Source organism: Pelmatolapia mariae, linkage group LG2, assembly GCF_036321145.2.
Source record: "Pelmatolapia mariae isolate MD_Pm_ZW linkage group LG2, Pm_UMD_F_2, whole genome shotgun sequence".
Lineage (NCBI taxonomy): Eukaryota > Metazoa > Chordata > Actinopteri > Cichliformes > Cichlidae > Pelmatolapia > Pelmatolapia mariae.
In genome coordinates, this window is record NC_086228.1 from 27,394,905 (window position 1) to 27,416,062 (window position 21,158).

Genomic DNA, 21,158 nt, shown 5'->3' on the forward strand with positions numbered 1-21,158 from the left:
ACCTTCTCTTTGCTAGGTAATGTTTGAGTTCTTGTAAAAGTGTCTCCTCCGTTAATACTGATCAGTTCTCCATCTACAGGTGGAAACGGGGCGGGGAAGACCACTACGTCACTCTTGAGTGTGTCTGAGCTGAAACACACGTCATACTGCTGAGTAGCTTTAGAGTAAGACCAGCTCCCGTCAGGGTGGGTGGTGATCATGGGGGCGCTGTACCTGCTGAAAGTGCCGTCTGTCCTATGGCATCTGACTGCTATTAAAGTGATGAGGCTGAGCAGAAAGATGACGGACACCGACACAATGGCGATCAGCAGATACAGGTTCAAATCCGAGAAGCTGTCCTCCTTTACAGGCACATGTCTGAACTGAGTCTGGATTTCAGCCGTGCTTTCAACCACCACCACATCAATCGACACAGTAGCTGACAGAGAGGGTTCTCCGTTATCAGAGACCAAGACCACCAAGGGGTGAGTTTTGAGGTCATTGTCACTCATTCTCCTCTTAGTCCTGATCTCCCCGGTGCTGGTTCCGATCCTGAACAGGTTGTTTCCTTTGGGCTCAGACAGGTGATAAGAAAGCAGCGCATTGTATCCAGAGTCTGCGTCTACAGCCCTGATCTTTGCCACAAAGTATCCCGCTTCAGCAGAATAGGGGATGCTCTCACTGTTAACGGAGCCGTGCTCAGTATATGGCGCGAGAATCGTGGGACTGTTGTCATTTTCATCCAGGATTAAAATGTTGACAGTGACGTTGCTGCTGAGTGGAGGAACACCAGAGTCTGTGGCCTGAACTTTAAAGTGGAACGTTTTTAACTCCTCATAGTTAAAAGACTGCAGGCTGATAATATCTCCTGTTTCTGAGTTTATATTTACAACAGAGGTTATTGGAATACTTTTTGAAAAGTCACTGAGCAGGGAATATGTCACTTTAGCATTTTCCACTAAATCAGGGTCGACGGCAGTAATTGTTGATATAATAGCTCCCACTGCACTATTCTCTTTTACATATACATTAACAACAGGTTCTGAGAATAAAGGAGCATTGTCATTCACATCAGAAATGTGAACAGGAATAACACTAGTACTAGAAAGAGGTGGAGTGCCTTCATCGGTGGCTATCATGGTTACATTATATTGAGAAATACTCTCTCTGTCAAGAGGCCCATCAACTGTTAATGAATAATAATTTTTGTAATTTACCTTGAGTTTAAAAGGCACCACCCCAAGAAGTTTAGCACTGGTGAGTCCATTACTGCCCCCATCTTTGTCTGTTACAGTCACCAAAGCCACAACTGTACCTATCTCTGCATCTTCTTTAACTGGGCTCATAAGAGAAGTTACAGTGATTTCAGGCGTATTGTCATTCACATCAATTACTTCCACTAACAATTTACCATGCGTACTTCGTGATGGCATACCTTTATCTCTTGCCTGTATACGAATATCATATGCTGTATTCTCTTCATAGTCTACTTCTCCTACTACAGTTATTTCCCCCGTGCCTGGGTTTATTGAGAATAAAGCTTCTGGTTTGAAATTTCCCCTTTTAATAAATGAATACAGTATTTCACTGTTTATTCCCTCATCTAAATCTGTGGCACTTACAGTGACTATAGAGGTCTGAAACTGGGTATTTTCAGTTACCTGGGCCTTATACAGAGGCTGACTAAATACTGGAGAATTATCATTTATATCCATAACATGCACAACTATCTTTAATGTTCCAGATCGGGGAGGTTTTCCTCCGTCCAGAGCTGTTAAAACAAGGTGAATAACAGATTTTTTCTCTCTGTCTAAAGATTTTTGCAGTACTAATTCAGCAGACTCACTGTGCTGTCCGCCGCTCTGCACGTCCAATGAGAAATATTCATTTGGACCAAGCTTGTAGCTTTTTACCGAGTTGCTGCCCGTGTCTGCATCGTTTGCCACTGGGAGCAGATATCGCTCCCCAGTGGAAGAAGACTCTGAAATATTTAAAATTTTTTCATTTTCAATGAAGGATGGAGCATTATCGTTAATATCAGTAACCTGCACCTCTATGCGATGCAGATGCATCGGGTTGTTCAGAATTGCTTCTACGCTCAGGGAACATTTCGCAGTATTTGGACAGAGCTCTTCACGATCAATCCTATCGCAAACATACAGAGCACCAGTTTTTAAATCCACGTCAAAATATTTATTTGAGTTCCCAGAGACAATTCGTAAGTCCCGTTTTTCCAGCTCGTTAACGTTAATGTGTAAATCCTTTGCGATATTTCCAACCACCGTTCCTTTGTCAACCTCCTCGGCAACGGAGAACGAGAGCTGCGCTGCAGACGCGTCACACAAACAGAGCAAAGCTATGATTTTTATCCACATTGTGAGTCTTTGTCCTCCACGCCTCGTCGCTGCCACACAATGAACGGAATAATAATTTCGGAACATATCCACTTCAGAGGTGACTAACAGAGAAAGCCGTTTCCGTCTTGTGGCAATTTTTCTGTTTTTGACAAAGCACTAGTGGACCACGGCAGACTCGCAGGGAGAGGAGGAGTCTAGGGGGGGAAAAAAACCAACAAAAAAAACAAAACCCTGACCCATAAATAAATGTATGGCCTCGAGCGACACCAACTGTTTGTTTGGTCCAGATATGTATGATATTTAGCAAGCATAAGAAATATTAGTACATTTGTCGTAATTGGATCTTTGAAACGGTATATTTTGTAAAAATAGACAAAGCAGTAGAAAATATAAATGTAAAATTCACAACATATTGTTCAACTTTTTATAACAAACGGTTGGCAAAGAAATTATGGTCGATGGTCAGTTCAGCACCATAGACAGCGTACTCAGTACTAAGTCATTTAGGAGCTCGACTGAATCCTGGCTTTAAGTACCATTCAGTAACCGTTTCATAAGCTGTGTGCTAAAAAGTGCTATACAAATAAATTTGCCGTATTACGATTAAATCAAAGACCAAACCCAGTCTAAGGTTATGGTGAACTCACCTTCTCTTTGTTAGGTAAAGTCTGAGTTCTGGTGAAAGTGTCTCCTCCGTTAATACTGATTAGTTCTCCATCTACAGGTGGAAACGGAGCGGGGAAAACCACCACGTCACTCTTGAGCGTGTCTGAGCTGAAACACACGTCATACTGCTGAGTAGCTTTAGAGTAAGACCAGCTCCCGTCAGGGTGGGTGGTGATCATGGGGGCGCTGTACCTGCTGAAAGTGCCGTCTGTCCTATGGCATCTGACTGCTATTAAAGTGATGAGGCTGAGCAGAAAGATCACGGATACCGACACAATGGCAACCAGCAGATACAGGTTCAAATCCGAGAAGCTGTCCTCCTTTACAGGCACATGTCTGAACTGAGTCTGGATTTCAGCCGTGCTTTCAACCACCACCACATCAACAGACACAGTAGCTGACAGGGAGGGTTCTCCGTTATCAGAGACCAAGACCACCAAGGGGTGAGTTTTAAGGTCATTGTCACTCATTCTCCTCTTAGTCCTGATCTCCCCGGTGCTGGTTCCGATCCTGAACAGGTTGTTTCCTTTGGGCTCAGACAGGTGATAAGAAAGCAGCGCATTGTATCCAGAATCTGCGTCTACAGCCCTGATCTTTGCCACAAAGTATCCCGCTTCAGCAGAGTAGGGGATGCTCTCACTGTTAACGGAGCCGTGCTCAGAATATGGCGCGAGAATCGTGGGACTGTTGTCATTTTCATCCAGGATTAAAACGTTGACAGTGACGTTGCTGCTGAGTGGAGGAACACCAGAGTCTGTGGCCTGAACTTTAAAGTGGAAAGTTTTTAACTCCTCATAGTTAAAAGACTGCAGGCTGATTATATCTCCTGTTTCTGAATTGATGCTTACAAATGAATTTACTGGGATACTGTTTGAATCGCCTTCCAACGAATACGTTACTTTAGCGTTTTCATTTATGTCGGGATCGACTGCATTGATAGTATAGAGACGAGCACCAACTGGTCTATTTTCTTTTACATAAATATTAATTGCAGGTTCAGCGAAACCAGGCGCATTATCATTGACATCAGAAATATCAACATTAACAACACTGGAAGCGGATAAAGACGGGATACCTTCATCGTTAGCTATAATTGTGACGTTGTAAACAGACCGCTGCTCTCTATCAAGAGGTCCGTCTACAACTAATGAGTAATAGTTTTTGTAATTTGAAATCAACTTAAAAGGTGTGGAACCAGCAAGTTTACCGCGAGTCTGACCGTTTTTCCCTCCATCTTTATCAGTCACTGTCACCAAAGCTACAACGCTTCCTATTGCAGTATCTTCTCTGACAGGGTTCATGAGTGACGTCACCACAATTTCTGGGGCATTGTCATTTACATCAACTATCTCAACCAATAGCTTCCCATTTGCTCTTCGAGGTGACGGACCTCTGTCTGTTGCTTGCACATGAATTTCATATGCTGACTGTGCTTCATAATCCAAATGACCCTTAACTGTGATTTCACCAGTTTCGGCATTTATAAAAAACAAATCAGCTGGATCGAAGTTTGCACGTTTGACAAAAGTGTAAATTACTCTCCCGTTGTCCAATTCGTCTAGGTCTGTGGCATTGAGTTGAATTACTAATGATCCCGCTGGAGCATTTTCATTTACACGTGCTTTATAAAGTGTTTTGCTAAACATTGGTGTGTTGTCGTTTACATCCAGAACATGGACAACAATTTGTACGCTTCCGGTGTTAGGAGGTTTGCCTCCATCTACAGCGGTCAGTGTTAGTTTAACGACGGCTTGTTTCTCTCGATCCAAAGCCTTCTGCAGCACTAGTTCAGCGGATGCAGTGTGTTCTCCGCCTCTTTGTATATCTAGAGAGAAGTATTCATTTGCACTCAGCCTGTAAGTCTTTACCGAATTACTGCCTGTGTCTGAATCAAGAGCCAGCGGAAGCAAGAAATGCTCGCCCGCGGGTGAAGATTCAGAAATGTTCAGTGAAAATGATTTCTCTACGAAGGTCGGCGCGTTGTCATTTAAATCAGCAATCGTGACTTCGATGCGTCGGAGCACCATAGGATTGCTCAGTATAACCTCCAAGTTTAGTGTGCATTTTATCACGTTTGGACAGAGCTCCTCGCGGTCTATTCTCTCATTAACATAAAGATCCCCTGTTTTAAAATTAGCCTCGAAATATCTCTTACTGTATCCAGACACAACATTTAGATTCCTCGTTTGCAGGTCTCGAACATTGACGTTTAAATCCTTTGCGAGGTTTCCAATCACAGTCCCTTTGTCCGCCTCTTCAGAAATAGAGTACGATATCTGAGCCGCAGACCAGCCGGATAAAAGCAGGACGATCGGCAAACACAGAATTTCATTATTCCTTCCACTTCCCATCGCTGCTTTCAAAGACGGAGACGCGATTCAAATTACTTTCATCTACAAAACACCACAGAACCAGCCAACGTGTAAAATGTTATCCTCTCTGGTTTTTTGCTTTTTATCGCCATTCCTGTCCTTTGCACAAAGCACTACCACCCTGCTGACGCTTCATACGTAAAGGAGGAGACTTTAAAAAAATCCCAGCTTTCTAAAACATGTGGTCAATACCGACCCCATGCGTTACAAATTAGATATGACTATGGTTTAAAAATAGAGGAGCACAACCAGTATGTTTTATACTCAGATGCAGTTTTACTTACCAAAAACACCCTTTAAACGGGCTAACAACACAGAATGAATAACTCTGTTAAGATATAGAAGTGTGAAGAATTACCATTAATTCCTCCAATTTCACTAAATAAAACAGGGCGAGATTATTGTACATAGAATAAAACAAAAGAAAAATCTTAACATCAAGCAAGTTTAACTGTTATACTACTTAAAAACCCCAAGACAGAGCACTGGTTGATTTATGTCAGTGTTCCTTAACAAAAACAAAGAAACTAGGCTATTGTCATCCAGGAAACTTTTTTAGTTTAGTATTTTAGTTAGGAATCTTTAGTTACCATTGTAATTTCTGCCAGTTAATTTTTGCAAAAAGCAAGAATAGAGACTAATTTTACACATACTACAGATAGGATGTTTTAAAAGGAAGTTAGACAAGGAATGTGTCCATTTGTTTGTGTAAAAATCTGTAGTATGGACTAAAAGACTAAAATCAACTCACCTTCTCTTTGTTGGGTAATGTCTGAGTTCTTGTAAAAGTGTCTCCTCCATTAATACTGATCAGTTCTCCATCTACAGGTGGAAACGGTGCGGGGAAAACTACTACGTCACTCTTGAGCGTGTCTGAGCTGAAACACACATCATACTGCTGAGTAGCTTTAGAATAAGACCAGCTCCCGTCAGGGTGGGTGGTGATCATGGGGGCGCTGTACCTGCTGAAAGTGCTGTCTGTCCTATGGCATCTGACTGCTATTAAAGTGATGAGGCTGAGCAGAAAGATGATGGACACCGACACAATGGCGATCAGCAGATACAGGTTCAAATCTGAGAAGCTGTCCTCCTTTACAGGCACATGTCTGAACTGAGTCTGGATTTCAGCCGTGCTTTCAACCACCACCACATCAATCGACACAGTAGCTGACAGAGAGGGTTCTCCGTTATCAGAGACCAAGACCACCAAGGGGTGAGTTTTGAGGTCATTGTCACTCATTCTCCTTTTAGTCCTGATCTCCCCGGTGCTGGTTCCGATCCTGAACAGGTTGTTTCCTTTGGGCTCAGACAGGTGATAAGAAAGCAGCGCATTGTATCCAGAGTCTGCGTCTACAGCCCTGATCTTTGCTACAAAGTATCCTGCTTCAGCAGAATAGGGGATGTTCTCACTATTAACAGAATCGTGCTCAGAATATGGCGCAAGAATTGTTGGATTATTGTCATTTTCATCCAGAATTAAAACATTTACAGTGACGTTGCTGCTGAGTGGAGGAACACCAGAGTCTGTGGCCTGAACTTTAAACTGGAAAGTTTTTAACTCCTCATAATTAAAAGACTGCAGGCTGACTATATCTCCTGTCTCGGAGTTTATATTTAAAACAGATGAAACTGGAATACTTTTAAGAGAACTATCTAACAGTGTGTAAGTCACCTTTGCATTAACATCTAGATCAGCATCGAAGGCATTTACTGTATAAATTATTGAGCCTGTTGGGCTGTTTTCTTTGACATACACATTAATAACAGGCTCCGTAAATTTGGGTGCGTTATCATTAACATCAGAAACATGAACAGTAATGACTTTATTACTGGACAGAGGTGGAGCTCCTTCATCTGTGGCTGCAATGGTGACATTATAAACAGAAGTGGTTTCTCTGTCCAGCAGTCCATCTACAAGTAAAGAATAATCATTTTTGTAGTTGGACTTGAGATTAAACGGAGCAGATCCATCTACCTTACAGCTAGTTACACCATTCTTCCCTCCATCTTTATCACTTATTGTAATCAAAGCAACAATAGTCCCCAGTTCAGCGTCTTCTTTTACCGGTGTCATTAGTGACGTCACTGATATTTGTGGGGTATTATCATTCATATCAATTATCTCAATCAGTAATTTAGCTTGTGCACTACGAGGAACGGGACCCTGGTCTGTTGCTTGTACTCTGACTTCATAAGCAGGCGTCTCCTCATAATCCAATCCACCCTTCACTGTGATTTCTCCTGTTTCTGAATTGAGATCAAAAATATTTGATGGATCAATATTCCCTCGTTTGATGAAGGAATATAAGATTTTACTGTTCATGCCTTCATCTAAATCTGTGGCATTTAACTTGATAACAAGTGTTCCGGGAGTGGCATTTTCTTTGACACGCACTTTATAAAGCAGCTTGCTAAAAGCGGGAATATTATCATTTACATCGATTACATTCACATGTATTTGTAATGATCCCGTTCTTGGAGGTTTTCCTCCATCTACAGCGGTCAGTATTAGATTGACTACTGACTGTTTTTCTCGGTCCAAAGCTTTTTGCAGCACCAGCTCAGCAGACACACCGTGCTCTCCGCCGCTCTGCACATCAAGTGAGAAATGCTCATTTTGACTGAGCTTGTAGGTCTTCACTGAGTTGCTTCCTATGTCTCCGTCCACGGCCACAGGGAGAAAATATCGCTCTCCCGTTAACGATGATTCAGAAATATTTAAGTAATACCTGCTTTCAAGAAATGCAGGTGAATTATCGTTTATATCTAATATATTAATCTCTACGCGATGTGCAGTCATTGGATTGCTTAGAACAGCTTGTAATTTTAAGGAGCATTTTATAGTCAGTGGACAAAGCTCCTCTCGGTCTATCCGCTCCTCAACTAAGAGATTCCCACTCCGTAAGTTAACGTTAAGATATGTCTTACTGTAACTGGAAACCACACGTAGATCCCTGTTTTCTAGTTCCTGTACATTGATGTTTAAATCCTTTGCGAGATTCCCCACCACTGTGCCTTTGTTCACCTCCTCGGAAATCGAGTAGGCTAACTGCGAAGCAGCCCAGTGCCAAAGACAAAGAAACACAACAATGCGAATCCAGACGTGTTCCTCCTTTGGTCGAATATACATTGTTGATCCACAAAAAGAAGTGAACACAAGTGAACATTAATCCTCATTCGAGAAATGTACACCCGAAGCCATAAATGTTATAAGGAGCTCCTGCTCTCATCGTCACAGCACCTTCCGCGGGTGTGCAATGGCCGATGAGGATTTCATTTTTTCCCGTGCAGGGAGGAGTTTTAACTACACAAATATATTTAGGTCTATGGTCTCCTGCGACATCATGTGGTGATAGACTGATAACAAAACACAATAAAGAGTACTAAATTCCTGTTAAAAATTATGAATATTGAAGTTCAGTATAGAAATAAAAACATACCTTATTTCGATTGTAAGCGAGAAATCTGGTTGATAAAAAGCTCGCTATTTCCGTGAGTAAAGGAACATCTGTAACATTATGAAAATTCAACGTAAATGATTACTTTGATTCAAATTCCAGAAATAGTTATTCTGTATTAATATGAAATTTTAAAACAATGAAAGGAAAATGTTTTGTTTTTTAGTGTATGAAAACACAACATCCATACGTCCTAAACAGGGCAACGTACCGTCTAACACCACGGACAGCGAGTTTTCACCACATTCCACTGAACATTACAACAAAATGACAACTGCTACAAAAAGTCAACGTTTAGGGCTCAGTCACCATGGCAATCAGCGTAGATCATAAAATGTCACTGAAACGTCGTTCAGCAGTCAAAAGTTGCATATTAGTATAGTGCCACGAACCTCTATCACTCAGTAATAAATGAACAGTTTATGTAAATACAGAAGTGATAGAAAACATATAGGCATTTAAAGCCTGGTAAATTTACACGCACCATGTCACATTAAAAAAAGAACAAAATAATTAAGAAAATGCAAGCATGTGCAAAGAGAGGAGGATTTTCACTGCCTAACTTCAAATGGTATTATTGGGTGATGAATGTGAAACAACTTAGAGCTTGGTTACCTACTGCAGCAGTCAAACCCACTTGGTCCCAAATAGAGACAGAAGTTAATGGCGGTATTTCTCCTTGAAAGGAGGTGTTTGACACCAGCCACAAACTTACCCATCCTATGATTGCAAATGCGAAGATATTGTGGTGTAAATTACAAAAGCTGGGTCGTTGGGATTTTATTAAATCTCCTTTAGCAACTTTATGGGGGAATAAAATAATTTTAATTGGAGGGACACCGGTTGACTGGCTACAGTGGCGTAAGTCAGGCATTCTCTATCAGATGATGGTTGACTGTGGGACCAAATGTTTTTTAACCTTTGATCAAGTTGTGGAGATAATTTGCAGCGTAATCAGTTCTGGAGATATGTTCAAATACACAGCTCACTATCGAAGTGGCTGGGAACCCCCTTGTGTTGTCCTGTGGGCAGTCCTGTGGAAGTACTGCTCTCGAGATCATCCTTGGGTAAAGGTATCACTTCTAAGTTTTATCATTTATTGCAGGATCAGTTAGCTGAACCTCTTCTTAAAGTTAAGGGCTATTGGGCCCAGGACTTGGCATTGGATATATCTTCAGTTGAATGGGACTCATGTCTCCATAATGTTAATACTATGTATAAAGAAATAGGCAGTAGATTTATCCAACTTAAGATAATCCATAGGTGCCATCGAACACCGCAACAATTGTATAAATGGAACTTGGCCCCCACAGACGATTGCTGGAGATATGACGGTCAAAATGCTTTGATTTTACATATCCTATGGAGCTGTTTGACACTTCGGGACTGGTGGGAAAACATAATGGAGGTCATTTTCAGTGTTTGAAAAGATTTGGTATCTCACCGAAATTGTCCATACTTGGTATAACTACAGAACTTTCTGATTGAGATTTTTCCTGCAATACAAAAAAAAAAGGATTATCCTGGCTCTTACTACGGCAAAACGGGTCTTGTTGAGACATGGGCGGAAAAAGAAACCCCCTCACTATGAGGAGTGGCTAATGACGATGGTTAAGTTGGCATCTTACGAAAAAGTGACTTATGATTTATTAGATAAATTGTACCAATATAATTGTACTTGGTCCCCCTTCACTAACTGGCTTTCTGTAACTTGAGGGACAGAGGAATAATGAGAGAGTGATTGCTGTGGGGTTTGGTGTGTGAAGAAAGAATATGATCATTTTTATTTTTTGTTTATTTGTTTGTTTTCTGTTTTGTTATTGAAGTTCAAAACGAAAATAAAAATTGTTAAAGATAAACAAAACACAGAAAATAAAAAAACCCCCACAAACAACCCAAAACGAAAAAAATAAGACGCTGTCTTTAATGCTGAAAAAGCTTAAAAGCGATGCTTAAGGTGACCTACTCATCTTCAGCATAATGCCACAAAGGTTATTCAAACTGTTTGGAAGTCTGGAGGACTGGGAATAAGACTTGGTGTACTAGTGCCTAACTGATGCTCAACTAAAGCTGAAGAATGTGTATGTATGTCTACACCAACTACACAAGAAATTGCAGAAGCTATAATTTTATGATTGCACTATGACGTTTTACAAGACAAGTACAAATGTCCTACCTTCTCTTTGTTAGGTAAAGTCTGAGTCCTGGTAAAAGTGTCTCCTCCATTAATACTGATCAGTTCTGCATCTACAGGTGGAAATGGGGCGGGGAAAACCACTACGTCACTCTTGAGTGTGTCTGAGCTGAAACACACGTCATACTGCTGAGTAGCTTTAGAGTAAGACCAACTCCCGTCAGGGTGGGTGGTGATCATGGGGGCGCTGTACCTGCTGAAAGTGCCGTCTGTCCTATGGCATCTGACTGCTATTAAAGTGATGAGGCTGAGCAGAAAGATGACGGATACCGACACAATGGCGATCAGCAGATACAGGTTCAAATCCGAGAAGCTGTCCTCCTTTACAGGCACATGTCTGAACTGAGTCTGGATTTCAGCTGTGCTTTCAACCACCACCACATCAATAGACACAGTAGCTGACAGGGAGGGTTCTCCGTTATCAGAGACCAAGACCACCAAGGGGTGAGTTTTGAGGTCATTGTCACTCATTCTCCTCTTAGTCCTGATCTCCCCGGTGCTGGTTCCGATCCTGAACAGGTTGTTTCCTTTGGGCTCAGAAAGGTGATACGAAAGCAGCGCATTGTATCCAGAGTCCGCGTCTACAGCCCTGATCTTTGCCACAAAGTATCCCGCTTCAGCAGAATAGGGGATGCTCTCACTGTTAACGGAGCCGTGCTCAGTATATGGCGCAAGAATCGTGGGACTGTTGTCATTTTCATCCAGGATTAAAACGTTTACAGTGACGTTGCTGCTGAGTGGAGGAACACCAGAGTCTGTGGCCTGAACTTTAAAGTGGAAAGTTTTTAACTCCTCATAGTTAAACGACTGCAGGCTGGTTATATCTCCAGTTTCTGAATTTATATTTAAAACAGATGAAACTGGAATGTTTTTAACAGAACTATCTAACAGTGTGTAAGTCACCTTTGCATTAACATCCAGATCAGCATCGAAGGCATTTACTGTATAAATTACTGAGCGTGTTGGACTGTTTTCTTTGACATACACATTAATAACAGGCTCCATAAATTTGGGTGCGTTATCATTAACATCAGAAACATGAACAGTAATGACTTTGTTACTGGACAGAGGCGGAGCTCCTTCATCTGTGGCTGTAATGGTGACATTATAAACAGAAGTGGTTTCTCTGTCCAGCAGTCCATCTACAACTAAAGAATAATCATTTTTGTAGTTGGACTTGAGATTAAACGGAACAGATCCATCTACCTTACAGCTAGTTACACCATTGTTCCCTCCATCTTTATCACTTACTGTAATCAAAGCAACAATAGTCCCCAGCTCTGCGTCTTCTTTTACCGGTGTCATGAGTGACGTCACTGATATTTGTGGGGGATTATCATTCATATCAACGATCTCAATCAGTAATTTAGCATGTGCACTACGAGGAGAGGCGCCCTGGTCTGTTGCTTGTACTCTGACTTCATAAGCAGGCGTCTCCTCATAATCCAATCCACCCTTCACTGTGATTTCTCCTGTTTCTGAATTGAGATCAAAAATATTTGATGGATCAATATTCCCTCGTTTGATGAAGGAATATAAGATTTTACTGTTCATGCCTTCATCTAAATCTGTGGCATTTAACTTGATAACAAGTGTTCCGGGAGTGGCATTTTCTTTGACACGCACTTTATAAAGCAGTTTGCTAAACGCGGGAATATTATCATTTACATCGATTACATTCACATGTATTTGTAATGATCCCGTTCTTGGAGGTTTTCCTCCATCTACAGCGGTCAGTATTAGATTGACTACTGACTGTTTTTCTCGGTCCAAAGCTTTTTGCAGCACCAGTTCAGCAGACACACCGTGCTCTCCGCCGCTCTGCACATCGAGTGAGAAATGTTCATTTTGATTGAGCTTGTAGGTCTTCACTGAGTTGCTTCCTATGTCTCCGTCCACGGCCACTGGGAGAAGATATCGCTCTCCCGTTAACGATGATTCAGCAATATTTAAGTAATACCTGTTTTCAAGAAATGCAGGTGAATTGTCGTTTATATCTAATATATTAACCTCTACGCGATGTGCAGTCATTGGATTGCTTAGAACAGCTTGTAATTTTAAGGAGCATTTTATAGTCAGTGGACAAAGCTCCTCTCGGTCTATCCGCTCCTCAACTAAGAGATTCCCACTCCGTAAGTTAACGTTAAGATATGTCTTACTGTAACTGGAAACCACACGTAGATCCCTGTTTTCTAGTTCCTGTACATTGATGTTTAAATCCTTTGCGAGATTCCCCACCACTGTGCCTTTGTTCACCTCCTCGGAAATCGAGTAGGCTAACTGCGAAGCAGCCCAGTGCCAAAGACAAAGAAACACAACAATGCGAATCCAGACGTGTTCCTCCTTTGGTCGAATATACATTGTTGATCCACAAAAAGAAGTGAACACAAGTGAACATTAATCCTCATTCGAGAAATGTACACCCGAAGCCATAAATGTTATAAGGAGCTCCTGCTCTCATCGTCACAGCACCTTCCGCGGGTGTGCAATGGCCGATGAGGATTTCATTTTTTCCCGTGCAGGGAGGAGTTTTAACAATACAAAACAAATTCAGGTCCATGGTCTCCTGCGACATCATGTGGCGAAAGACTGCTAACAGCATACTACATAGTAACCGTGAATATTTAGTGTCAGTGTAAACATGAAAATATTTAAAAATTAGATTGTGTTGTGTGAAACCCGGTCAATAAAAAAGATAAAATCGGTATTTCAGTGAGCTAACGAGCACGTCTGACGTTATAACAATTCAACACACATAATGTCTTTTATTCAAAGTCCATTATTGCTTATTTTTCAGTCGTACACATGTATTAAAATCAAAAGGAAGAGGAAGAAGAAAAAACAAAACCTTTGCTCACTTAATGATGTCACAAAATGCACGTATTCAAAATATGACGCCATACAATCTAGCACCACGGACAGCGACTTTTCATGACATTCTATACTCGTCTTGAATAAAAATAAGATATCTGGTATTACACCCTGTGTTGCACTTTGAGTCACCATGGCAGCCACTGTAGGTTATATAAACAGTAAAATATAAATATTTCAACGAGATTAAACAAGCCTATTAGCACAGTGACAAGTACCAACAGCAATCACCCACTGTGGGACATGAATTGTTTATTTAAGTGACTAAAGGTAGTCTTGACGCCTCCTAGTTTTGTACGCACTAATTTAAGTTTAAAAATCGCTCGTAAAAGAATGAAAGGGTTAAACACTATTCGACAGATTATGTCACTCATTTTAAGTAAAATGCTCCAAAGTTCTGTCAAGCAAACTCAAAAAGAAGAAGTCAGTCTTAGTGTTTTGATTCTTACGATTGTTCACTTGAAGCTGTATAATTTATAAATGTGTTACAACTGTTAACAGGAAATGACATAATAATTTTATGATCGCACTGTGAGGTTTTACAAGACTTAAGTTCAAATTACCTACCTTCTCTTTGTTAGGTAAAGTCTGAGTTCTTGTAAAAGTGTCTCCTCCGTTAATACTGATCAGTTCTGCATCTACAGGCTGAAACGGGGCGGGGAAGACCACTACGTCACTCTTGAGCGTGTCTGAGCTGAAACACACGTCATACTGCTGAGTAGCTTTAGAGTAAGACCAGCTCCCGTCAGGGTGGGTGGTGATCATGGGGGCGCTGTACCTGCTGAAAGTGCCGTCATTCCTGTGACATCTGACTGCTATTAAAGTGATGAGGCTGAGCAGAAAGATGACGGACACCGACACAATGGCGATCAGCAGATACAGGTTCAAATCCGAGAAGCTGTCCTCCTTTACAGGCACATGTCTGAACTGAGTCTGGATTTCAGCTGTGCTTTCAACCACCAACACATCAATCGACACAGTAGCTGACAGGGAGGGTTCTCCGTTATCAGAGACCAAGACCACCAAGGGGTGAGTTTTGAGGTCATTGTCACTCATTCTCCTTTTAGTCCTGATTTCCCCGGTGCTGGTTCCGATCCTGAACAGGTTGTTTCCTTTGGGCTCAGATATGTGAAAAGAGAGCAGCGCATTGTATCCAGAGTCCGCGTCTACAGCCCTGATCTTTGCCACAAAGTATCCCGCTTCAGCAGAATAGGGGATGCTCTCACTATTAACGGAGCCGTGCTCAGAAAATGGCGCGAGAATCGTGGGACTGTTGTCATTTTCATCCAGGATTAAAACGTTTACAGTGACGTTGCTGCTGAGTGGAGGAACACCAGAGTCCGTGGCTTGAACTTTAACCTGGAACGTTTTTAATTCCTCATAGTTAAAAGACTGTTGGCTGATTATATCTCCAGTCTCTGAATTTATATTTAAAACAGATGAAACTGGAATGTTTTTAACAGAACTGTCTAACAGTGTGTAAGTCACCTTTGCATTAACATCTAGATCAGCATCGAAGGCATTTACTGTATAAATTATTGAGCCTGTTGGGCTGTTTTCTTTGACATACACATTAATAACAGGCTCCGTAAATCGGGGTGGATTATCATTAACATCAAAAACATGAACAGTAATGACTTTGTTGCTGGACAGAGGTGGAGCTCCTTCGTCTGTGGCTGTAATGGTGACATTATAAACAGAAGTGGTTTCTCTGTCCAGCAGTCCATCTACAACTAAAGAATAATCATTTTTGTAGTTGGACTTGAAATTAAACGGAACAGATCCAACTACCTTACAGCTAGTTACACCATTGTTCCCTCCATCTTTATCACTTACTGTAATAAAAGCAACGATAGTCCCCAGCTCTGCGTCTTCTTTTACTGGCGTTATCAGTGACGTCACTGATATTTGTGGAGGATTATCATTCACATCAATTATCTCTATAAGTAATTTAGCATGTGTGCTACGAGGAACTGGACCCTGGTCTGTTGCTTGTACTCTGACTTCATAAGCAGGCGTCTCCTCATAATCCAATCCACCCCTCACTGTGATTTCTCCTGTTTCTGAATTGAGATCAAAAATATTTGATGGATCAATATTCCCTCGTTTGATGAAGGAATATAAAATTTTACTGTTCATGCCTTCATCTAAATCTGTGGCATTTAACTTGATAACAAGTGTTCCGGGAGTGGCATTTTCTTTGACACGCACTTTATAAAGCAGCTTGCTAAACGCGGGAATATTATCATTTACATCGATTACATTCACATGTATTTGTAATGATCCCGTTCTTGGAGGTTTTCCTCCATCTACAGCGGTCAGTATTAGATTGATTACTGACTGTTTTTCTCGGTCCAAAGCTTTTTGCAGCACCAGCTCAGCAGACACACCGTGCTCTCCGCCGCTCTGCACATCAAGTGAGAAATGTTCATTTTGACTGAGCTTGTAGGTCTTCACTGAGTTGCTTCCTATGTCTGCGTCCACGGCCACAGGGAGAAGATATCGCTCTCCCGTTAACGATGATTCAGAAATATTTAAGTAATACCTGTTTTCGAGAAATGCAGGCGAATTGTCGTTTATATCTAATATATTAATCTCTACGCGATGTGCAGTCATTGGATTGCTTAGAACAGCTTGTAATTTTAAGGAGCATTTTATAGTCAGTGGACAAAGCTCCTCTCGGTCTATCCGCTCCTCAACTAAGAGATTCCCACTCCGTAAGTTAACGTTAAGATATGTCTTACTGTAACTGGAAACCACACGTAGATCCCTGTTTTCTAGTTCCTGTACATTGATGTTTAAATCCTTTGCGAGATACCCCACCACTGTGCCTTTGTTCACCTCCTCGGAAATCGAGTAGGCTAACTGCGAAGCAGCCCAGTGCCAAAGACAAAGAAACACAACAATGCGAATCCAGACGTGTTCCTCCTTTGGTCGAATATACATTGTTGATCCACAAAAAGAAGTGAACACAAGTGAACATTAATCCTCATTCGAGAAATGTACACCCGAAGCCATAAATGTTATAAGGAGCTCCTGCTCTCATCGTCACAGCACCTTCCGCGGGTGTGCAATGGCCGATGAGGATTTCATTTTCTTCCCGTGCAGGGAGGAGTTTTAACTACTTGAATACATTCATCTATGGTCTCCTGCGACATCATGTGGACAAAAACTACTAACAGCATTCCACATAGCCGAATATCTTAAGCAATAGTGAATGTTTCATTTTTTGTTTGGAAATAAAAACTTGTTGCATTTAGAATGTAAGGGGACAATCTTGTTAGTGGAAAAGCTCGATTTTTTCAGTGAGTTAACAAGCATGTACACAGTTAAAGTAATTCGTTATTTACACTAACAAAGATCATAACTCTGTTTTTAAATCTAGGCATTCTTTAAACCTAATTATATCTATCTATCTTTCTCTCTCTCTCTCTCTCTCTCTCTCTCTCTGTCTCTCATATATATATAGATATAATAACTACAAGCGTGTTATTGAATGATCCTACACAATCACCTCGTATTCAGCTTGGTGCACAACGTCTAGCACCACGGACAGTGAGTTTTCACCACATAAAATTTCACGTCTTTCACATCACTAGAAAACGACAGCAGCTGTCACATATTTGAGTTTGTGGTTTTGGTCAACATGGCGAACCGTGTTGATTACATAAACATGACTGACAATTATTCCAAGAAAGGAGGTGATAGCACCGCATCAAGGACCACAAAAGATCAGCTATTTTTTCTTATGAACTGTGAAGACTAATACATAAATTAATAACTACATCTCAAAATATCATTAACCATTGAAGTTTTGCGCCCAGCAATTCACTTAAAATATTTTTTGGCTAAATGTTGAAAGTACTGAAAGCTAAAACAAAGCTTAATTGCTCTCATGTTCAAAATAATGTATCAACGTCAAAAAGTCTTGTGAAGATGGATTAAGGTTGGTGTTTTGGTGCCTACCTTCTCTTTGTTAGGTAAAGTCTGAGTCCTGGTAAAAGTGTCTCCTCCGTTAATGCTGATCAGTTCTGCATCTACAGGTGGAAACGGTGCGGGGAAAACCACTACGTCACTCTTGAGTGTGTCTGAGCTGAAACACACGTCATACTGCTGAGTAGCTTTAGAGTAAGACCAACTCCCGTCAGGGTGGGTGGTGATCATGGGGGCGCTGTACCTGCTGAAAGTGCCGTCTGTCCTATGGCATCTGACTGCTATTAAAGTGATGAGGCTGAGCAGAAAGATGACGGACACCGACACAATGGCAACCAGCAGATACAGGTTCAAATCCGAGAAGCTGTCCTCCTTTACAGGCACATGTCTGAACTGAGTCTGGATTTCAGCTGTGCTTTCAACCACCACCACATCAATCGACACAGTAGCTGACATGGAGGGTTCTCCGTTATCAGAGACCAAGACCACCAAGGGGTGAGTTTTGAGGTCATTGTCACTCATTCTCCTCTTAGTCCTGATCTCCCCGGTGCTGGTTCCGATCCTGAACAGGTTGTTTCCTTTGGGCTCAGAAAGGTGATAAGAAAGCAGCGCATTGTATCCAGAGTCTGCGTCTACAGCCCTGATCTTTGCCACAAAGTATCCCGCTTCAGCAGAATAGGGGATGCTCTCACTGTTAACGGAGCCGTGCTCAGAATATGGCGCGAGAATCGTGGGACTGTTGTCATTTTCATCCAGGATTAAAACTTTAACTGTCACGTTGCTGCTGAGTGGAGGAACACCAGAGTCTGTGGCTTGAACTTTAACCTGGAACGTTTTTAACTCCTCGTAGTTAAAAGACTGCAGGCTGATTATATCCCCAGTCTCCGAATTTATATTTAAAACAGATGAAACTGGAATGTTTTTAAGAGAACTATCTAACAGTGTGTAAGTCACTTTTGCGTTAACATCTAGATCAGCATCGAAGGCATTTACTGTATAAATTACTGAGCCAGTTGGACTGTTTTCCTTCACATACACATCAATAACAGGTTGCGTAAATCGAGGTGCATTATCATTAACATCAGAAACATGAACAGTAATTACCATTTTACTGGACAGAGGTGGATTTCCTTCATCTGTGGCTGTAATGGTGACATTATAAACAGAAGTGGTTTCTCTGTCCAGCGGTCCATCTACAACTAAAGAATAATCATTTTTGTAGTTGGACTTTAGTTTAAACGGAACAGATCCAACTACCTTACAGTTAGTTACACCATTGTTCCCTCCATCTTTATCACTTACTATAATCAAAGCAACGATAGTCCCCAGCTCTGCGTCTTCTTTTACCGGTGTCATGAGTGACGTCACTGATATCAGTGGGGGATTATCATTCATATCAAATATCTCTATAAGCACTTTAGCATGCGCACTACGAGGAGAGACGCCGTGATCTTTTACTTGTACTCTCACTTCATAAGCATGCGTCCCTTCATAATCTAATCCACCTTTCACTGTAATTTCTCCTGTTTCTGAATTGAGATCAAACGTATCTGATGGATCACTGCTGCCCCTTTTGATGAAAGAATACAGTAGTTTACTGTTCATGCCCTCGTCTAAATCTGTGGCATTTAACTTAACCACAAGGGTTCCGGGTGTAGAATTTTCTGTCACTCTCACTTTATATAGAGATTTGCTAAACACCGGTGCATTATCATTAGAATCTACTATGTTTACTGTTATTTGAAGTGTGCCTGATTTGGCAGGTTTTCCTCCATCTACAGCGGTCAGAATGAGATTAACTACCGACTGTTTTTCTCGATCTAAAGCTTTCTGCAGCACTAATTCAGCAGAAATTCCATGTTCACCGCCACTCTGTACATCAAGTGAGAAATGTTCATTTTGATTCAGCCTGTAGGCCTTCACCGAGTTACTGCCTAAATCTGCATCTTCCGCTATAGGCAGTAGGTACCGTTCTCCTGCTGAGACTGTTTCGGATATATTTAACGAAAATGACTTTTCAATGAATTCTGGTGAATTATCATTTATATCTAACACGGTCACTTCGATGCGATGCACATTCACTGGATTGCTTAAAACAGCCTGTATTCTTAGGGAACACTGCACCGTGCTCAGACAAAGCTCCTCTCTGTCAATTCTGTCGTTAACAAAGAGGCTTCCGGTTCTTAAATTCACGTCAAAATATTTCTTACTGTAACTCGAAATAATACGCAGATCCCTGGTTTCCAGCTCTTGTACATTGAGGTTTAAGTCCTTTGCGACATTCCCCACCACAGTGCCTTTGTTCGTCTCCTCGGAAATGGAGTACGATAATTGTGAAGCAGACCAGTGACAGAGACAAAGAAGTATAACCATATGAATCCATGCACAATCTCGGTTTTCCATAGTTGAACAGTCAACGCATAAATCTGTAAATCCAGATGATTCTATATCCTGTAAATATCCGCTATAAACACCATCATCCAGCAGCAGCAGCCCTTCTCGCCACAGTACAGTCCCAGTGTGTCTTTAAACTGGTGTCCAATGACGGCCTCAATATTCCCGTACAGGGTGGAGTTATAGATATACAATTGTTTCTACGGTCTCCAACGACACCGTGTGGCAAATGTGAGACGACTCAATAGAAATATGAGCAACATTAAGCCCCCATGATTTGTTGCATTACAAATATTTTACAATTACATTTGCAGTCTTGGAGTTTTTGTCTTGGTCAGTTGTCAGTTTTTATATATAATACTTAAATATTTGCGCATATCCGTTTTTAGACATAAATTCCAAACTCTGAAGAGCCATTAAAGGCTAGAATATTACTTCAGTGGTGCAGTGTATTTAGAAAGAAGGTGAATTCACAGCAAATTAAAATGAAATAAAACAGAAGTGATACAATAATAATAATAATAAACACCTCTTCGCCAACATATGAGCTTGTGCTTTTAACTACTTTTAATTTAAAAAAAAAAAAAAGATTCTGAGTATACTGGCACTGAGAGTTCAATCGTAACGTTGCATCTTTGTTTCAGCACCACGGATAGCGCTGTAGCCACCAGCATGAACAATGTTTTGTTAAGCAGACAGGAATCTAAAAAAACAAGGGAAAAAATGGGCACGATCGCTTTGTTCTCGAGGTGTGGTAGATAAGAAGGTTAATCGTGAGTGCTGATATTACAATAAGCGCTGATATTAACGGCTATGACAACCGGGGGATTCTTACTTTTTGTTGCTTTAATTTGAGAGTCTGATGACTTGTTGAAATGCAGTGAATATAAAATCTAAATTGTAAACAGAAAGCACTCAAATAAAAACTCAAAAG

General features: G+C 41.2%; 1 protein-coding gene across 35 annotated transcripts in view; it reads right to left on the bottom strand.

The window, feature by feature from the left end:
- The window catches only part of LOC134644677 (protocadherin alpha-C2-like), a 199,885-nt gene that overhangs the window by 33,905 nt on the left and 144,822 nt on the right, over window positions 1-21,158 (bottom strand). The window contains exon 1 of one of the 35 annotated variants that reach the window (XM_063497833.1): window positions 17,864-20,365. The exons of 29 other annotated variants lie outside the window; for them this stretch is intronic. In XM_063497833.1, coding sequence (XP_063353903.1) covers window positions 17,864-20,233 — 2,370 coding nt within the window. In that variant the 5' untranslated portion in view covers window positions 20,234-20,365. Of the gene's footprint in view, window positions 1-2; window positions 2,485-2,983; window positions 5,543-6,125; window positions 8,626-11,008; window positions 13,518-14,464; window positions 16,986-17,863; window positions 20,366-21,158 lie in introns of those variants that run through there. 5 more of the 35 variants (XM_063497787.1, XM_063497780.1, XM_063497772.1 and 2 more) reach the window with 5 other exon arrangements.